Source organism: Impatiens glandulifera, chromosome 3 (assembly GCF_907164915.1).
Source record: "Impatiens glandulifera chromosome 3, dImpGla2.1, whole genome shotgun sequence".
Classification (NCBI taxonomy): domain Eukaryota; kingdom Viridiplantae; phylum Streptophyta; class Magnoliopsida; order Ericales; family Balsaminaceae; genus Impatiens; species Impatiens glandulifera.
The window spans coordinates 9,524,999-9,536,698 of NC_061864.1; the positions used below are offsets into that span (position 1 = coordinate 9,524,999).

The 11,700-nt window shown below is 28.4% G+C and overlaps 1 protein-coding gene across 1 annotated transcript; it reads left to right on the top strand.

The window, feature by feature from the left end:
* Nucleotides 1-320: 320 nt before the first annotated feature.
* Nucleotides 321-3,964, top strand: LOC124929670 (putative uncharacterized protein DDB_G0286901). The gene is made up of 7 exons (XM_047470070.1): nucleotides 321-2,167; nucleotides 2,247-2,381; nucleotides 2,468-2,514; nucleotides 2,614-2,660; nucleotides 2,927-2,964; nucleotides 3,070-3,149; nucleotides 3,234-3,964. Exons 1-7 carry the CDS (start codon nucleotides 321-323, stop codon nucleotides 3,962-3,964), a joined length of 2,925 nt encoding a protein of 974 aa, XP_047326026.1.
* Nucleotides 3,965-11,700: the final 7,736 nt, after the last annotated feature.

Below are 11,700 nucleotides of genomic sequence, written 5' to 3' on the forward strand. Positions count from 1 at the left end.
TATGTTGTCGTATTCTTTTTATTAGATCCGGTTTTCAGGTTTGTACTCATTAAACATAAATGACATTAACTGGTATATCAATACATACTCTCTATGTCGTGTTGTTTGTCGTATATTGTCGCCTCATTTCAAGTAGATTCGGTTTTCATTTATATGGAACATGAAAGATTAATTGGTATACCAATAACCTGCATTTTTTTTATTCTTTTCATTTGATTAGGATTTGTATGAATAAATTACAATAACTGATTGCTTTTCAAAATTGTCTAAATACATATTTTGGTTTTTCTCTTATCAAAGCTTCAAGAGGGACACTAGAGATGTATCCGATTGATAACTCAAATGATATTACTTTTGAAGGCATGAATGAAGCATCACCTTCATTGTTTCTAGTAGGCAGCCCAACCCAATTTCAGTATGGTTTGCCTATAGTCCCTTTAACTGATGAAGAATTGGAGATTTTTCACACATCAATTTTACCGAACATAACCAAGAATTCACTATATGTGGGAGGAGTCAACAAACAACAGATTGAGAACAATGATGTACAATATCTATTTGGAGAAGGAACCACCAATCTTCAACAGACTGTGAACAACAATGATGTACAATATCTATTCGGAGAAGGATCCACCAATCTACAACAGACTGTGAACAACAATGATGTACAATGTCTATTCGGAGAAGGAACCACCAATCTACAACAGACTGTGAACAACAATGATGTACAATATCTATTCGGAGAAGGAACCACCAATCTTCAACAGACTGTGAACAACAATGATGTACAATGTCTATTCGGAGAAAGAACCAGTCTACAACAGACTGTTAACAACAATGATGTACAATGTCTATTCGGAGAAGGAACCACCAATCTACAACAGACTGTGAACAACAATGATGTACAATGTCTATTCGGAGAAGGAACCACCAATCTACAACAGACTGGGAACAACAATGATGTACAATGTCTATTCGGAGAAGGAACCACCAATCTACAACAGACTGTGAACAACAATGATGTACAATGTCTATTCGGAGAAGGAACTGGTCCACAACAGACTGTTAACAACAATGATGTACAATGTCTATATGGGGGAGGAGCCAATTACCCACAGCAGATTATGAACAATGATGACCAATGTCTATTCGGGGACGAAGACAATTACCCACAACAGATTATGAACAATGATGTACAATGTCTATTCGGGGGCGAAGCCAGTTACTCACAACCGATTATGAACAATGATGTACCATGTCTATACGGGGGTGGAGCTAACCCACAACAGACTGTGAACATTGATGCACAATACATGGGAGGAGCCAATTACCCACAGCAGATTATGACCAATGATGCACAGAACACGGGAGGAGCCAATTACTCGCGACAGATTATGAACAATGATACACAAAACAGGGTAGGAGCCAATAACCCACAGCAGATTATGACCAATGATGCACAAAACAGGGGAGGAGCCAATTACCCACAGCAGATTATGACCAATGATGCACAGAACACGGGAGGAGCCAATTACTCGCGACAGATTATGAACAATGATACACAAAACAGGGTAGGAGCCAATAACCCACAGCAGATTATGACCAATGATGCACAAAACAGGGGAGGAGCCAATTACCCACACCAGATTATGACCAATGATGCACAGTACATGGGAGGAGCCAATTACCCGAACCAGATTATGAACAATGATGCACAGTACATGGGAGGGTCGAATTACCCGCAACAGATTATGAACAACGATGCACAAAACAGGGGAGGAGACAATTACCCTCAACAGATTGGGACCAATAATGCACAATATCTAAACGGGGAAGGAGGATCTAACCCACAACAAACTATGAACAATGATGCACAATATCTATACGGGGGAGGAGGAGTTAACCCACAACAGACTGGGAACTATAATATACTAAATTATCCATTCGGGGGAAGAATCGACTTACATCAGAATGGGAGCAATGCTGTACAAGAACTATTTGGGGAAAGGTTCAACCCACACCAGATTCAGAACGCCGTCAACAACAACAACAAAAACAACAACAACAAAAGCAACTCTAGCGCAAGACAAATCGAGAATGGTGGAAGTTCTAACGGCATGTCAAACAGGCCGGGTCCCATTCTTGACAATCCTTCTATGTACAATAGGTGCATGATTAACTCTTATAAGAAGTATTTTTTTTTCTCCATATTCTTATACTAACAACATAAATTTACTTACTTGTAGTAATCATCAAAACACGACAATAGAGAACATAAGGCGATCAAGCGAAAAAAGGCCTTTTCTTGATACTAACTACCAATCCCAAAACCACTATAACAACCCTCATTGTCACCCACCCAAATACCAAGCATTAACAAGGTAAATCATTTCATCTTCTTATTACATATATATATTGCCATATTTTGAGATCCTTATTTGAATTTAACAAATAAATCTCAATGCAGGCCATCAAATCTTTGTAATGTCCAGACTGCACCCCACATGAATACAGGTATTAGGAAAAAAAAAATACACTTCACTTAATATTTATCTTTCAATAAATATTATCATTGTCATATTCATTTGACGCAAACATCTTTGTGTTTTTCAGATGGTAGAATGTCAATTGGTCCGGCAACCATGGCCGTCATGCCTCCGGTATGCATTTACATTTTTTTTAAGTATATATATAAATGGAATTCTAAGTGATTAGATCAAAATTTAAAACAAACTAAAGAACTAAAGTTATAGATGAAGCAAAAATTCAAATGAGAGTATAATTGAACTTCATGCTATATTCATTTTATTTTGCTGAATTTATTTGGGTTGATATATTCATGGCTGGTTCCTTAATATATACAGAAAAAGGTTATGTCAGTCACAAACTTTGAATTTATATCTGAAGTTTTAAATTTTGTGTGCAGCCAAATAATCAAAAAGGAGTGAATCAAGTGTCACTTGTGTAAGTTAATTTCAAACACCAATTTAATTTTTTTAGATAAAGATACAAGTCATTATATTATTACAAGTATTTATAACTAAATTCAGATTAATCTCTGAGTTGCAGCAAAAACCTCTATAAAGAAGTTACTGATGAACAAAGAAGGCATATGCTATTACAGGGTCGGGGGGTTCGTGTAATTCCTGGTACATGTAATTTCGTATATTATTTATTGTTATTATTGTTGTTATTATTATCCTAAATTTATTAGAATTGCATTTCATATACAGAACCTACAGGAATGCTTAAGCCAATAGTGCGCTCTTGGAGTGGAATTGTTAGTAAAGGTAACCGCCTATTTGAGTTCAAAAACACTGATATCGATACTACTAACAACATGTTCATGGCGCCAAATCCGAATATAAATTTTCATATGAACGTTTGTAATCATTATGAAGATGCCATGAAGGTATATAATAATGATACTATAGGAGGCGATATTAATGGAAATGATTTGATGATTCCAAACTCACACCAAAATGTTGTTTACCCTATTGAAAACAACAACCTTCCCCTGGGGCAGCCCGAGGAGAACAACAACAATGAGCACATTCAAGCTGAGCCACTACCCACAACAATAATACCACCAATCTCACAACAAAATGTTGTGGACCCTGTTGAAAACAACGACCCTCCCATGGGGCAGCCCGAGGAGAACAACAACAACAATAACGAGCACATTGAAGCTGAGCCACTACCCATAACAATAATACCACAAATCTCACAACAAAATGTTGTGGACCCTTTTGAAAACAACGACCCTCCACTGGGGCTGCCCGAGGAGATGAACGGGCACATTGGAGGTGGTGAGCTAACATTACCACCGTTTGAAGAAATTGAAGATTATTTGAACTCGACGTTATTTGAAGAAGAAGGTTTTTCCTTGGATTTTTTTGACAATATTGATTTTTCTTCTATGGGGGACATCATTACTGGCCAAGGATCGATTGAGAAATCATGAAGGTTTGTTTGTGGGATGGTTTTAGTAGGGAATGCAGACAATGATTTGATTTTTTTTGTGAGCATCAAATGTTATGGACTATGTTATTTGAATGTTTTTGTTTTTATTTGTAATGGGGAAACAATTTTGAGAACTTTTTTTCCTTAATAATTTTTTTTTGACAGTTCTATGATTTTGTTACCTAAATTTGATGGAGTCTGCAATACTAGTTTTGTGGATGCTCAAAAACATTGGTTTAACATATAAATTAAGTTCATAATATTGTCTTGAAATGAGTTCATTTTATTTTAATTATGTTTTTTATTGTACGTACATTTGTTTATAGTCTAATTTTGTTCATCATTCACTTCATCAAATGTATACCACATTTGTGCTTTACCTAGAAATTACTTGCAATTATTAATATCTTAAAAATTAAATAAATATATTTAGATTAATTAATATTTTATATATCATGAAATTTGAATAATGAAGGATAATCTAGTGAACTCAGATTTTTTTTTTAAGTTTGAAATTTTGAGATATGTAGTTTAAGGGAATTTTTTTAATGAATTTTTATATAAAATAAAATTATATATTAATTTAAGTGACAAAATAATATCTAAGAGATCAAAATTCACATATGAAATGAGTTATTAAATGGGTGTAAAAACTTGAATTGATGATGTATTTTTATACTTTATCACTAAATTATGAGTATATGTTATCTTTAAAAAAATATATATATATTAACTTAAATATATTAAACTAATTCATAATTATTTTTTCCTAAATTAAAAATAAAATTATATATTAATTTAAATATTAGACTAACCCATGTATAGTAATTTTCTTAAGTATTTTAATAAAAAATTTACTCTGCCTCGTCATTTAAAAACACATTACATTAGATTTTTAGGATGATTCAAAAATTAATTTTGATCAAAGTATCTTATAAAATTAAAGAATAATAAAAATAAGTAAGAATCGTTTTCAGAAAAAAAAGATCTGTAATCATAATGATAATAATTAGTATTCTTAATAAAAAAAAAGTAAGTAAATATAATATGATTATTTTCTTATCGGTAAGTTTTTAAATTGAAATTCGAGGATTGTGCTAGTTTGATAAATTAAAAAAATTTATTTAACTTTAGTTTCATTTTTTATTTAATCATAATCTTATTGTTAAATCACGATAATTAAACTTGTTTAAAAACATATACTTTCACTCAAATAATTAAATTATCAATAATTTAGTTAAAAACAACTAATTATTATTGTCAAAAACATAAAAAAGTAACTTAGTGAAGTAAGAATTGTACCTAAAAATTATAAATTCAATTTCAATTACTCTTAACCTTCAATTAAAGCGGAAAACTATAATTATAAATTTTATTCTATTTTTAAATAAAAAATATTTATATAGTTGTGATTATCTTTTTCACTCATTTTCTCAAAATAAAAATAAAAATCAATAATAATCATCTGATAACACATTATCTGCGTGAAAATGAATATCAAGATACCCAATAGCCAAGAGCCAATTCAAGATCTTGTCTAATAATGTTGGTTATTTGAGATTATTTCCAAATAACTCTTGATATTATGAATAATAAATCATAATTCAAAATAAAAATTACTTCACCTATCAAAGATAAAATTTGACAGTGAAAAGACTTTTATTATGCAAACAAACTTGTGGTTAAGATAAAAATATCCAAAATTGGTTTATTCCATAATCTATAATGTGTTCAAAAAGATTCAATGCATACAAAGAAGGATGAACAATTATAAACGACAAAGAGACAAATAATACTTATAACAACAAGTAATCCAATTTAGTAAGAATCGAACATGTCAAATTTTATCTCTTATAATCTCTTTTGTCATTTATTTGAGCTACATATATAATAATTTTCTAAATAAGATCTTAGTGAATTGTGATATATTTTTAGTATAATATATATAAGTTGTATTTTGAAGGAGTTTGACTCAATTGGATCAATTCAACTATTTTAAAATAATCATCCGTTCAATATTTTGAGACCCATCTTATATATTTTTAAATTTTAAATTATAATTTGTATAGAATTAATTTTTTAAAAATATTTAAATTTATAATTTGATAGCTATTAGTTTTAAGATAGAAAATTTTAAAATATATTATATTATTACATAAAAAATTAATTTGCAATTGTGCCTTTTTAGTCATGAATTCTAAACATAAGATTTCCGGTCGGTTTACCGGTTAATCGGTTCGGTTAAGTCCGATATTATTTTTTACTTTACAAATCAGTTACATTTGGTAGAATCGTATGATTTTTTTTAACACCATCATTTGTATTATTTGTCATGTAGTTTACTTATAATTATTAATATCCAAAAATTTATTTAGAATATATATATATATATTTTTATCATAAAGAAGCAGCTCATAAAATTAATATAATTAATTTGATAATATGAAACTAAATTTAAATATTAGACTACCTCATTTGTATCCCCATGCAGTACTCTTACCTTTCTATTCAAACATCAAGAAAGCTTACCAATTTCTCCCCAATCAGATTTCACCAAATAAAATAAGGGTGAATTGTGGCATTATATAACTTTATTATTATTAATCTTAGTTAACAATGTTATGTTTTATACAAGTTGTATTTAAGTAAATAGATTCATATACAGTAACCACCTTAAGGTGATGCAAATGCATGATAATAGAACCAATTAAAAAATAATTAAATAAACTAAAGTTTTGATAAGATTTGAACCAATTAATCTATATCATGCATTAATCCCATAAAACAACAATGAACCAACTTGGCTAAATCAAATTTTATTTAATTTGAATATTAATGTATTATACATCTCCATTGTTTTATATAAAAAAAAATGCTAGAAAGGCTTAAAAAATATTTGAATAAAGGATGCCGATGTTTTTCAACCTTTCGGACCGCCACTTTTGATATAGTTAATTTATCATTCAGTCCTTGTTTTCTTATTTTCAATTAATTTTACTAATTAAATTATATTAAATTGTAATGTATAAGGCTACGAGAATTTGAGACCCTAAACAAATTTAAATTTTGAGCCCCTAAAATAGTAATTATTTTTTATAATTTTAATAATATAAAATAAAATATAAATTATTAATATATTATAATACGGAGACTAAAAAAGAGATAAAAATTATTTTTATAATATATTTAATATTAAAGGAGAAAAAAGAAGAAAAAATAATATTAATAATATTAAATATTAAAAAATGGGTCATTATAAAAATGGGACCCTATACAACTGCATTGATTGTTGCCTTACCCGGAATATAGTACTAATCTCCTTAAAAAAAAAATAAGTAATAAAAAAAAAACTATATAAGTTTATATTTTAACCATTTTGGGTCAGGCAAACAACATCTAACTAAATCAGTCCAATAATTTTAAAACAAACTTAAAACTTGTATTATAAATTGGGTTGCTGCAATTTTTTTAAAAAATAAGTTAAAATTTTAATTCTCATTTAAAAAAATAAAAATATATAAAGTAAAAGCTTGATGATGTAGTGTTTTAAAAAATTAATATTTAAAAAAAAAAGGTAATATTGACATTCAATATTTAGACAATCAAATTTAAGATTACACAATAAATGTAATTTTCTACTTATCTATCTATTAATTAATTAAAGTACTTTTGTGTTATAATATTTTAAAATATTAAATAATTAATATTGTAATTATTTTATTTAAATATATATATTTTTAAAAAAGTTGTTTTTTTTTAAAAAAGTAATATTTTTTTTAAGAAAAGTATTATTGATAAAAAAAATATTATTTAAATTAAATAATTAAAATATTATTTATTTAATAATTTAAAATATTATAACACAAAATACTTTAATTAATAGATAAATAAGGAGAAGATTACATTTATTGTGTAATCTTTAATTTGATTATCTAAATATTGAATGTCCATCAACCAAATGTATATGATATATATATATATATATGATAAGAACCACTATTATTTTTTTTACAAATTTAGAATTCATTTAATTTTTTTTTTATATAATGATATATTTAGAGAATCTGTGAAATGGTATTTTTTATTGCCTAATTCACCTTTACCACATTAATGGTATAATCTTAAATTTGATTATCTAAATATTCAATGACTACCTATCACTTACATATATATATATGGTAAGTGGACATTGAATATTTAGATAATCAAATTTATACATACAATAACAACCACTATTTGTTTAAATTTATAAAACAAAAATTAGAATTCATTTTAAAATTATTTTGATATATTTAGAAAATCTTTTAAAAGTTCTTTTTGGTTTATTTTTGTTCTTAATCTTTATCTTATGATTAAATATTTAATTATTCAGTTTTATTTGCTTGTCTCATGCCAGCTAATCTTTGATTAGTCAAATTATTTATTTATTTTTTGTTCTCAGTTTTTACTCTCATTCAACCAAGTGTAAGTGGCTATATATTTTTTTTTTTTTCAAAAATTTGAATTTTAATAAAAAAAAATATATAAAAAAATTATGATTATACCAATTAGATTTTAATATTAAAATATTATAAAAATAAAGTTAAAATATTTTAATTAATTTATATATATATATATATATATAGAATTATTTGATTAAAACCAAATAATCCTACTTCATATATACATAACAAATCTTAGTTTATATATATTTTTTTCATCTTTTGGTCTCATTTGATATAAGCTTATCTTATTCAATAAATAAATAAATAAATTATTATTTAAAAATATTTATTTTATCAAATAATATTATATATTTTCACTATAAATAAATCTACTCAAAACCCATTTCATATTTTTAGTTGATAAGTAAAAAATAGAAGAGAGGATGAGAGAAGAGAAGAAGATTTCCGAGCAGATTACAAGTAAGTTTTTTTCTTCATTTTCTTCTAGGTTCATTTCTTAATAGTTTACATAACTAGATGTGCTTCAGTCTTTTATTTTAAAGAAATCATATACTATTTTGCCATATCCATTATTTAAGTAACAAAATGAACCAGAAGTAGTTCCAAACTGAGAGTAATTAGCCTCATATACAAAGATGGATTTATGAATATTTAGCAATTCTAGTCAGATTTGTCAATTTCTTGAGTCTTCCATTTTTATCGATGTAATCGTTTTTCACATTTGAATTTTGTTTATTAATTTGTTGTTCGTTTTGTTGTCTTTATCGATGATAAAAATCTTCTGCTACAAAGGTTTATCTCATTGTTTTCTCCGCTCGAATGACGTATTTATTTAAGCATGACGTATAGTTATAAAAACTGTTATGGGGTATAAATCTGGTTTGATAAATAAATAAATTATTATATGTGTATTTTTGTAAGTAATAGTAGTTATATATTAGTTGTCATGTTTAGATTACACATGACTTATACAACATAAAATAAATTACTTGTTATAACAATATGATATGTTTTTTTTTTTTGGTATTCTGCAGCCCAATCTTGTGGACTGACATTTGGAACACGAGAAATTGTGAAGATGAAGGAGACTAATAACATTCATTTTCGTGACATCAATGAACCATCTTCTTTGTTCCTAGGAGCCAACAAAACCCCAATTACCTATGATATATCTAACTTGCCTATGGCCCCTTTAGCTATTGATCAAGAGTTGGAAACTCCTCCTTCATCCATTTTACCCAACAACACCAGTCACTATGATAATGATCTATACGGTGGTGGAGGAGTTAACCCACAACAGACCGATAACTTCTTCAACCTCGACAACTACGTGGATGACTACTCTCTTTTGTACATATACAAAAGCGCTATGAGTGCAAAAAAAGTCGAGAATGGTGGATCTGAGTCTAGTGGCACGTCAAAGAAGGGTCTCATTCTTGACAATCCTCCCATGTTCAATAGGTACATACATGATTAACTCTTAAAAGTATTTTATTGTATAAATGATTTCAATTTTTCTATACTAGCTAACAACATAAATTTAATTACTTGTAGTAATCATCAAATAACCAAAACAGAGAACATAAGAGGTTCAAGCCAAAAAAGGCCTTTCCTTGCTACTAGTTATCACCAACCCAAATACCAAGCATTGGCAAGGTAAATTCTTTCATTTTATTTATACACATTCTCATTAGATTAAATTATATATATTGATCAGATTCTTATAGTTTTAATTTAACTAATTAATAAATGTCAATACAGGCCATCCTATCCTTGTAATGTTGAGACACCATACATGAACACTAGTGTCATGGAAAACACAGGTTCTCAACCTTTCCATTTTATTAACTTCAATTAAATCAACATTTTTTATAGTAAGGGATTTAAAGGAAACGTTATGATTGTGAATTAATATGCGTCGTTTCTTTCAGATGGTAGAGCGTCGATTGGTAGAGTAACTGGGGGCATGTATCCGGTATACATTTCCATTCTTTTGTTTGCATTGCATTACTTAATTTGGTATAAAATCAATGTTCTATCCTTTTGAAAAATGGGCGTGGGGGCAAATTAATCAGCCAATTTATTTTATATTCTGCAGCCAAATTCAAATTATCTGTTTAGAGGAGTGAATCAAGTGTCACATGGGTAAGTTTCTTTTTCAGTCCAATTTAATTTGTTTCAAGTATTTATAACAACTATATATATGAACTTAACAAACTCTGAGTTGCAGCAGAAAAGTAGATAAAGAAGTTAATGATAAACAGAGACAACTGCATTTAAGGGGTTATACACTTGCTGGTATATGTATTTTCATATTATTATTATTATTATTATTATCAATTTATTACAATTGCATGAATTATATATATACAGAACCTCAAGCCATTCATAAGCCACCAGTGATCTGGGAAGGAAATTTTGTAAAAGGTAGCAGCCTATTTAAGTTCAATAACATGAGTACTACAAACAACTTATCTGTTGTGTCAAGTCCGAATGGAAATCCTTATCATGGTACTGTTAGAGGAGGCGAGGGTAACAAGAATGTTAAGGGAAATGAATCGATGATTATAAACTCACAACAAAATGTTATCGACACTGCTGAAAACAACCCTCGTCCGGGGCTGCCCGAGGAGAAGAGCGGGCACATTGAAGCCGACCCACCATTGATAACTTTACCATCACTAGAAGAAAATGGAGATCATGTGGATGCGCTTTCTGTGAAAGAGGATTCTTCCTTGGATTTTTTGGACAATATTGATTTTTCTTTGGTGGGGGATGAATCGATCCCGTGGCCAAAGATCTAGCCATAGAGAAGATTTCTTTATGAGATGATATTAGCAGCCAATGAAGATCATGAGTGAATTGTTATTTATATTTTATTGACTATGTTATTTTGAATGTTTTATTCTTAATTGTGATGAAGAAACAATTTTAGAAGATTGAAGAATAAAAATCTAATTGTCTTGTTCCCACTATTGGGAAAGAACTTATTAGTCATTTAAACAAATCTATTTTTGTGAATGCTCAAAAATGTTATTTTTCTTCGTCCAAAGTTTCTTATAATAGTGTCCTTGAAAACTGTATCCTGAAAATGTATAGCAATGTGTTAGAGCAAAAATCTGTTTTCTTTTAAACTTTAATTTTATACTTTTTAGTTCATTTTTTTTATGATATTACATGTGTTTGCTGGGTTGTGAATTCGATGGTAAGACTAACAAAAATTATCAAGAGTATGCTTAAAAAGTTTTATTAATAACAATTTAAGTTGAGGATAATTATGACTTATATATGA

What these genes read in the sequence shown, in the direction of transcription:
- LOC124929670 (XM_047470070.1), top strand. Translation starts at nt 321, where the DNA reads ATGTATCCGATTGATAACTCAAATGATATTACTTTTGAAGGCATGAAT. An exon ending in AATCCTTCTATGTACAATAG is followed by an intron (nt 2,168 to 2,246) that starts GTGCATGATTAA and finishes ACTTACTTGTAG; the next exon opens with TAATCATCAAAACACGACAA. An exon ending in GTGAATCAAGTGTCACTTGT is followed by an intron (nt 2,965 to 3,069) that starts GTAAGTTAATTT and finishes TCTGAGTTGCAG; the next exon opens with CAAAAACCTCTATAAAGAAG.